General features: G+C 37.3%; 1 protein-coding gene across 1 annotated transcript in view; it reads left to right on the forward strand.

The window, feature by feature from the left end:
• Nucleotides 1-7,093: 7,093 nt before the first annotated feature.
• LOC120089086 overlaps nt 7,094-9,892 on the forward strand; it is a 3,566-nt gene continuing 767 nt past the window's right edge. Inside the window, exons 1-5 of the mRNA XM_039046512.1 lie at nt 7,094-7,138; nt 7,198-7,273; nt 8,197-8,247; nt 8,344-8,768; nt 8,993-9,869. Coding sequence (XP_038902440.1) covers nt 7,094-7,138; nt 7,198-7,273; nt 8,197-8,247; nt 8,344-8,768; nt 8,993-9,869 — 1,474 coding nt within the window. The remainder of the gene's footprint in view (nt 7,139-7,197; nt 7,274-8,196; nt 8,248-8,343; nt 8,769-8,992; nt 9,870-9,892) is intronic.

Consider the following 9,892-nt stretch of genomic DNA (forward strand, 5'->3'; position numbering starts at 1 on the left):
TAGGGTGCAGGATGGAATTCACTCCTACCCGCTTTCATGGATAGTAGAGATGTTGTTCCCTCAAGTGCTGACTTCGAGTCTTGAACAAGGGGCTCCACCCTCTCATTGGCCAGAGAGAGACTCAGTTTGATGATCGGATCACAAACCAATTGTTCATTAGAGGATCGGTGGGACTTAAAGAACAAGAGGTAATCTCGGAGGTAAAATAGCCTTTTGACCCAACCGTTATTTGAATAACCCGTGAAGGATTAACTTACTAATCATGGTTATATCGAGTGGACACAATATATCTACAGTGAGGGAAGTGTAACTACGGACTTTAGTGGAGTGACCAGTAGTTAAAAAATGAGGGTTAATTCAGTGTAAAGAGTTTAGCCAATTAATCTCGAATCATTGGAGCCCATGATCTGTAGGTCCACTAGGTCCCCCTACTAACTCATGAACGGATTAGCCTTAGAGTAGTGTGATAAGTTGATTTGAAATGTTCAAATTAGAATTAAGGGAATTAGTAATTATATATGATATAATTACCGTCTAATTTTGGAATTAAACGGAATTAAAGAATCGATTAATGTTTAAATATGATCTAGATATTAAATTCATGAACAGAGATTCATAGTAGTGGAATTGGTGTTAAATTAATTTAATATTTGATATTAAATTATTTAAAATTAATTAAATTATTTAATTATTAATTACTAATTTTATTAAGAAAATTAATTTTGAATTAATGTTGTAAAATTAATAAAGAATTTTAGTTTTAGTTATGAAATAAAAAACTGAAATCAAGTTTTTGCTTTTTAAAATCGAATTTCAAATTTAAAAAGAAAATGAGAAATAGGAAAATCCCAAATGTGGAATTTTCCCACTAAGGAAGCAAGTTTCTTAGTCATATTTGCACTTCCAAATCCACCTGAAATTGCAAGTAGGTGTTGGATCTCATGCAGCAAACGAGTTTGCATGATGATCAGGCAATATAATCTTGAAGTCTGAATGGAAATTAGGCATGCAATCAGTTGCAATTTGCTGAGAAATAATGATTGAAGAACTGTTTTTCATATTGTCAAAAACCAGAAACCTTCTCTTCTTATTCCCTTAATCCAAGCTTATTTTGAGTCTCGCAACTCAATCCAATGCACCAAGAGGATGGTAAGGAAGACCTTGTAGTGGTTCACATCCAAAGAAGAAAGAGATAGTAGCTGAAGATTGTGAATCAAAGGTACTTCAAAGGTTAGTGTTGAAACTCTGTTTTTAGTTTATGAGCATGCTTAGTTTGTAGCCAAAATCAATGAATTAGAATGCTTAAAGATCTTGTTTTGCTTCCGCTGGTTGCTTCCTGAATTTAACAATTGGCTCATTGAGACAGAACTTTAGAATTTAAAATGAGGGGTTACACTTACAAGAAAAATGTTAAGCTAATTAACAATTTTCTGGACCATGACTAATAATTATAGGAACAAGAGTTGTTCTGGTGTAATTATTGGTTGAGATAGTCTTAATTCAGTGAAGGGGCAACGATTCATCCTACGATGGCTTTTACCCTTCCCCACTAAAGCATTATTGCACAATAGATGTCACATAGGGTGAATTAAATTATTTTGCTAAATTGATATGTTGTTTAAAGTGGATAATGGTTGTGTGACTAATATAGATAAATTGTATGTTTCAACAATATTCAAAATGACATCCGCTACTTTAAACATTCTTGGTACCGATAAACTTAACAGCGATAACTATGCTACGTGAGAAAACACTATCAATAAAGTTTGAATAATTGATAGCCTACGATTTGTCTCCATTGAGGAATTGTTCTTAAGTCCCACCTGCCAATGCCACCCGAAATGTTCGGGAGGCATATGAGCGATGGGTCCAGGCAAATGAAAAGGCCCGAGTGTACATCTTGACGAACCTATCTGAGGTCCTGGCCAAGAAGCATGAACCCATGCTCACTACCTGTGAGATCATAGAATCCTTGAAGGGAATATTTGGACAATTATCCACTCAGCTCAAGCACGGTACGCTCAAGTACATCTTTAATTCTCGAATGTCAGAGGGGGCCTCTGTTCGAGAATATGTTTTGAACATTATGGTCCACTTTAATGTGACGGAGATGAATGGTCTATCACTGATGAAGCCAGTCAGGTTAGCTTCATCCTAGAAACTTTACATGAAAGTTCCTACAGTTCCGTAGCAATGTTGTTATGAACAGGATTGACAAAAACCTAACCACTATGCTTAACGAGCTACACACTCATCAATCCTTGATGAAAATCAAGGAACAGAAGGGTGAGGCAAATGTTGCCTCATCCTCAAAGAAGCTCTAAAGAGGTTCAACCTCTGCAACTAAGTCTGTACCCTCTTCTTTCGACACTAAAAAGTGGAAGAAGAAGCAGGGAGGCCAAGGGAAAGCTAACCCACCAGTTGGTTGCCCAAAAGGGCAAGAAGGCCAAGGCTGCGGATAACTTATAGAAATACAAGCTATTGTTTTCTCAAAGTTGGAATAATTAGGATCTTTAGTGATGTAACTGCACTCATTATGAAGGAAAAAATGCATGAAATCTCATGAATGTAGTAAAAACATACAAAAGTATCTTTTTAAGTAAAAATTGCTTCACTAATGCACATTAACGAAGGAATCACAGAAATCTACCAAGGGTTGCAGATCAAGCCAACGTAAGGGGTATGTATTCCAAACTACTCAATGCATGGAAGGTACATTTGGCACGTGCAATTCATGTTCAATCACAACTTGCAAGCATGAGCATCTGACTGATGGCATTTGAACAAATCAAAAATACCAGGCAGTGTCCTAGGGTATGGAAATTAATGTAGTCAAATCACCAAGTTGTTGAGATTGCCTATAAAAAGGGCAGCCATCTGCAAGAAGAGGGGTTAGACATTGTAGAGTTAGAGAGTTAGAATTTTCACAGTAACTAGTAGTTAGAAGCTCTCTACCATCTACAAGAAAAAATAGGAGGGAAGACCACTATTCACCATTGATCAAAAGGTGCTACTGGGATAAACTCGATAGAGAGATCTTTCTCAACTCCTCCACCAAGTTGGTTATAAGCAAGCACTAAAAACATGCCAAAAAGGACAAGATATTGAACTTTGCGGCTTGACTTCTCTTTTATCTTCCATTTCCATTCACTATTTTATTTTATTAAACTAAGATTGTTGTATAAAAACTTATTTATCTTTAATTCAATCTTATTTTCAACCATTCATCACTTCTACATCTGTTTACTTTCAAAATTGTCTGTATTTATTGACTTTCTGACTTGATGATAACATGAAATCAGTAGCTTATATCTTCCTATTTAGTTGATTAAAGTGATAAAGTAGTTAAATCACTCGAGAGAGAAATTTAACTATGGAATGCATCAAGTCAGGGCGTGGAGTAATTTTAGAGATAGAATTGCTCATGTCTTTCATCTGTTCTTTGTAACCAACGCATGCACCCTAGAGATAGGACTAAGTGTGGCATTTGCATCGAGACATGTTGAACTTAGTATGAGTTAAAGAAGAGAATCTTCAATGCATAGCACACACATTTGGATTGTAAACAAACATCTGCACCATCTTCATTGTGCTCACACAAGCTTGCTATTCCTACTAGGAAATCAATGCATACCACTTATACTTAAAATCACTCATCCATAAATACCTCTCTCTTTCTGAACTTCTATTTCTTCTTCTATGCGTGCTAGTAGCTTAGTGTAAATAACCAACACTTTTCAGTTAAGTAGGAACCCTCTGCATTGGATCAGAAAAGAACTCCTGCATTAGCATACACTAGATTCCCTACATTCGACCCTAGACTTACTAGGAAACTTAAGAGAAATTGTATGCAATACAAGGTGTGCACGCGTCAGATCCATCACCAACACAACATCTAACTTTTATACAAAGAGATAGATCAATTCTTCATTCATCTTCATTCATCATTATCATTCACTTCCATTTGCATTCATGATCATAAGAGCGTTTTAAAATACGCAGCGAACAAGTTTTTGGCGTCGTTGCTAGGGAATCTAGAAACAAACTAACTAGAATTTGTCTTTTGAATCTTTTGTAGAAACTTTCAATCAAGGGAGTATTACAAGTTAAGCCTAAACATGTAAATGTTTTATGAGCAAAGAGAGCTCTCCCAAGCTCATATACGACCCTAATTAATCAGAACTAGAATTGAGCCAATACGTGATTATGTGTTAGCTCATATATCCCAAGCCTGAATCTGATCCTAAGGGCGAACAATAGCATGCGTCCAATGCGTGACTATGTGTTGGCTCTCAAAAAGAGCTAAATTTATAGCCTTAACTTCCTATATTTGGGTAATTCTTTGATTTTATATTCTTATTTTGTAGGAAATTAACCTTATGAAGCCGACACATGGAAAAGAAAAAGAATCGAGCCAAAAGAGCAGAAAAATTAGAGTCTAAATGCATAAAAATCGAGTTGAGTAGAAAAAGGACGATTTTGCCATGCGTCAGTGTCACAATGCTCATCTCAAGCCTAAGTCCAACGCTTATTCGAAGCTGAACAGGAATAGGGGAGTGTCGCAACGCTACCCAGAGCGTCGCGATGCTCCGTAGTTGAGTCACAGCCACCGTTGCAACGCCCCCTAACATTTGAANGTCAGTGTCACAATGCTCATCTCAAGCCTAAGTCCAACGCTTATTCGAAGCTGAAAGGAAATAGCTTCAGGAATAGGGGAGTGTCGCAACGCTACCCAGAGCGTCGCGATGCTCCGTAGTTGAGTCACAGCCACCGTTGCAACGCCCCCTAACATTTGAAGCTTGATGCTGGAACACAGAAGTGTAGCGTCGCAACACTCCCCAGAGCGTCGCAATGCTGCGAACATTAACGGAGAATCAAGGGTGCGCGTGACGCAACCAAGTGTTACAACGCTTGACCATAGCGTCATGACGTTGCGAGGATATTATAAATAGGATTCTCGGGGTCAGCTTTGAATGTTGCCACTATTCACTCGAGAATAAGCCCGAATAAAGAGAAAATTGAGAATTTTTGTCTAGTTTTCTAGTTATTGAGTTAAATTGCTAAGCAATTATTGGTATAGTTAGCCTCAATTCTTCCTTTTTTACCATTGTAGTCTGAATATGCCTTTTAGAGGCTAAATTATTTTCTTGGGAAAGTTTATATGTCTTAATTCTTGAAGGCCAATTAGTTTATTTTATTCAATTGTTGTGAATCCTTTGAGGGATTTGTTTTATTTTTAATTGAATTCAATAAATTTTTCTAACAAATTGATTTTTTGAATTTCATGTTTGCAAAATCTTTCTAGCCTATGCATTGTTGATCGATTATGTTGTAAATATTAGGGTCGCTTGGTTGAGGTCTAGACTTTTTTGGCCAAGTTCATGTGGGTCCTAACATAATCTTTCCCAAATAAATCATGCAACAAGATATGGTTTTCCGGCTTGTTGAATGTCTCGACAATTGAACCATTTCTTGATGTTTTTCAGTTTTAACTTGGGCATCGCTAAGAAGGAAAAGTTTGTAACTGAATTAGGGCTGATTTAAATTTTTATCAAAAATTGGCTAATTGGGTTATTAGAATTTCTATAGGTTGAGGGATTTACATAATTGGAAAAAATAACTAGTACCTAAGGATAGAAAACAAAAAGCATATAAACTAATCCCAAGATTTTCCTTCAATTTGATTTAAAACCTTTTTTTCTGCACTTGCTCTTGTTTCTTTTCTCTATTTGTTTAATTTCCCTCATCAAAACCGAAACATTTAGAATCCTTTTTTTTTTTAATTCATAAATTGCCTAGATGGATTCAACAATCTCCCTGTGGATTCGACCCCGATCTTACCGCTTTGCTATGTTTGTGGTATAAGTTTTAGATCGGTGAAAATAAATAATTTTTGTTCGATTGTGGGGTTGAGTAACAACATCGATTCTCGATTCCGAACAAAATTGCCACCGTTGCCGGGGATACTTGGCAAATCGGCCTAGGAAAGTTTGTGAACTCCTTTTATATAAATAAAAAATATATATATTTAGTTTTCCCTTTGGTTTATGACCCGCTCCTCTGAGAGACCAAATTTTATTTTTCTGGTAGATATATAGACCAAGAGGAGAGGAGAATCCAAAGGAGACATAGAGAAGAAGTTCCATAAATTGTTGAAAACACAACAATGGAAGATGAAATTTGTGAGACCTTAAGGGAGCTGGTGGAGTCTGACATGGACCAGCAACCTTTGTGTATTGTATTTCCACCAACCACGATGTCTTTTGAATTAAAACCCGGACTGATCAATTTATTACCAACTTTCAGAAGGCTTACAAGGGAGAACCCCCACAAACACATCAAAGACTTCCATATGGTCTGTGTAAGTATGAGACCCCATGGAGTCACAGAAAAGAACCTAAACCAAAAGGCGTTTCCTTTTTCACTACAGAACGACGCCAAGGATTGGTTGTACTACTTGGCTCCTGGATCAATTACTACTTGGAATGAACTGAAAAAGAAATTTCTTGAAAAAAAATTCCCAGCCTCTAGAGCCCATTCCACAAGGAAAGACATTTATGGTATAAAACAGTTTGTGGGAGAATCTCTATCTAAATATTGGGAACGCAATAAATGTTTATGTGATAGTTTTCCCCATTACCAAATTTCTGACCAATTACTAATTCAATATTTCTATATTGGCTTGCTTATCAATGACAGGAATTCAATCGACTAAACAGCTGGGGGTGCTATTTCTGACAAGACCCCCAGGGAGGCCCAAGAATTGATATCTCACATGTCTTAGAATAACCAAAATTTTGGCCCCAGGGCCACTGAAACTGGTGTATCTGGTAATTTAGAAGTTAAAGAATTAAAAACTCAAATTTCTAATTTAACTTCTCTTTTGACACAGTTGGTCTAGGGAGGAGTAGCTCAAGTTAAGACTTATGGAGCCTGTGGAGTAGTTGGGTAAGCATCTGAAGCATGTCCTCAAGCTCAAGTAAATGTAGTTGGGGGATACCAGAGGAAGTATGACCCTTAGGCCCAGTTTACAACCCAAGTTGGCGTGATCACCCTAACCTTAAGTAGGGATGTCGAGGCCAAGGACAGGGGCATGACAGTTCTAACCATTCCAATCAACCATCATCATTTTCCTCAGGTATGTATTTAGAAGACATTGTTAAGTCTTTTGCTGATAATTCTCTTAAATTTCAACAGGAACTCCAGCAGCTGCAGAAGGACTCACTCCAATTGTCTCAAGACACTAAGGCCTATCAACAAGAGACCAGAGCAAGTATGGCCAATCTAGAGACTTAAGTTACACAACTAGTCGCTGCAATAAATCGAATTAAGAACAAAAGTTCTGGGAAGCTTCCTGCCCAACTAGACCACGCCAACGTTAGTGCAGGAGCTTCCATCACCCAAGACCTCCTTTGACGATCCCTCTTCAATTGGAAAGAAAAATGAAGAAACTGAAAAGAATGATGGTGGTTCTGAGACACAACCATCTAAGGTAAGGAGCCACCTTCTTTTGAATCTTACATTCCTAAAGCTTCGTTTCCTAGCAAGCTAGCATAGCCAAAATAGGAACAAAGGGACGAAAAGCTTATCGAAATGTTAAAAAAGGTTCAAATTAACATCCCGCTCTTGAATGCAATTCAGCAAATACCCAGGTATGCTAAATTCCTCAAGGTGTTGTGTACCAATAAGAGAAAGAGTAGTGGTAAGTAAGAACATATCTGCTCTCCTAAACATAATATGCCTGAAAAATGCTGAGATTCAAGTATGTTCACTTGGTAATAGAGTAATCCGTCACTCCATGTTAGATCTAGGAGCTTCGAGAAATTTCATGCCTTATTACGTTTATGAGGATCTAAAATTAAATGATTTACAAAAATTGTTGTGTGCATCCAACTGGTTGATAGATCTTATATCCAACCATTAGGGATAGTTGAAGATGTACTTTTGCAAGTAAAGGACTTAATTTTCCCTGTTGATTTTTACATATTAAGGATGGATGAAATTTGTTCTCCCTCATCTTCTACAATTCTGCTTGGTAGACCTTTTATGAAAATTGGTAAAACAAAAATTGATGTAGATAGGGGTTTGTTGTCTGTAGAATTTGATGGGGAAGTTGTTTCTTTAACATGTATGATGCCATGAAATTTCCTGAGGAATATTTGTCCTTATGTTTGATTGAGGCACATGATTTTATAGATGATATATTGCATGATGAAAATGATGATGCAAACACGTTAATTGCTCCATGTATTGATATAGACTCACATGACTTGTCTCTTATTGTTGTTCATGCTACTAAAATAGATTAACCTTCTTTTGACTTTGATATGTTTGACTTGCAAGTACAAGGGACCAAATTGAAAGCTCTCCCTAGTTATTTGAAATATATGTACCTGGGAGAAAGAAATACCCTTCTAGTCATAATTTCCAGAGAATTGACACCGACCAAAGAGGAATCCTTGATCGACATCCTGAAAACTTATAAAGAGGCCATTGGATGGACCTTAGATAATCTCAAGGGAATAAGTCCTACCCTTTGCATGCATAGAATTACTCTAGAGGAAGATGCCAAGTCCATGGTCCAACCTCTCAAGAGGCTCAATCCCAACTTAAAAGACATTGTTCTCAAGGAAATAATCAAGCTTAAAGAGGTCGTGATCATTTACCCTATTCTTGATAACAAGTGGGTAAGCCTCATTCACATTGTTCCCGAGAAGACCGATATGACCATTGTAGAGAATGACAAAGGAGAGATGGTGCCAATGCGTGTATAAAACGGATGGAGGATGTGCACTGATTTTCGAAAGTTAAATGAGGTTACCAAAAAAGACCACTTTCCTATCCCTTTTCTAGATCAAATGGTGGAATGGCTCGCTTGAAAACCATTCTTCTGTTTTCTTGATGGCTTTTCTGGATTCTACCAAATCCTTATCGCCCAAGAGGACCAAGAAAAGACCACATTCATGTGCACTTACGGTATGTATGCCTTTAGACGTATGCCATTTGGGCTTTGCAATGCTCAAGGTACGTTCCAAAGGTGTATGATGAGTATTTTTCAGATTTTATAGAAATGTGCATAGAAGTGTTTATAGATGATTTTACAGTTTATGGAGAGTCTTTTGAGGATTTCTTGCATAACCTTAGTCTAGTTTTGAAACGATGCATTGAGGCTAATCTCGTTTTAAATTATGAAAAATGTCACTTTATGGCTTCCCATGGTATTGTGCTAGGGCATTTAGTTTCTGTAAAAGAACTTGAGGTAGATAAAGCTAAGGTGGATGTTATTGCTAACCTCCCCTATTCGACATGTGTTAGGGAAACTCATTCTTTCCTTGGAAGTGCCGGTTTTCACAGGAGGTTCATCAAGGATTTTTCGAAGTTGGCATTGCCTCTATCGACATTATTGCAGAAGGATGTTCCTTTTGAGTTTGACAAAAAGTTTCAAGAGGCTTTCGACACCTTAAAGGAGAAACTGACCACTACCCTAATTTTGCAACCTCCAAGGTGGGATATGTCGTTCGAGATCATGTGTGATGCTAGCAATCTACATGTGAGAGCAGTGCTAGGACAAAGGGTCAACAAGAAGAGCCACGTCATATGCTTTGCATTAAGGACCCTAAAGCCCAATCAAATTAATTACACTGCAGCTGCAAAGGAATTTGTGGTCATTGGTTTTGCTTTAGATAAATTCCATTCTTACATCCTTGGATTTCTTGTCACTATCTTTACTAACCACGCTGCTCTCAGATACCTAATGATCAAGAAGGAGTCAAAATCCCGATTTTTTCGTTGGATGCTCCTTCTCCAAGAGTTAAATTTGACCATTAAAGACAGAAATGGGGCAGAAAACTTGGTAGCTGACCATTTGAGTAGGATAGTACAAGAAGAAGAC

This window comes from Benincasa hispida, chromosome 10 (genome assembly GCF_009727055.1).
Source record: "Benincasa hispida cultivar B227 chromosome 10, ASM972705v1, whole genome shotgun sequence".
NCBI classification, from domain to species: domain Eukaryota; kingdom Viridiplantae; phylum Streptophyta; class Magnoliopsida; order Cucurbitales; family Cucurbitaceae; genus Benincasa; species Benincasa hispida.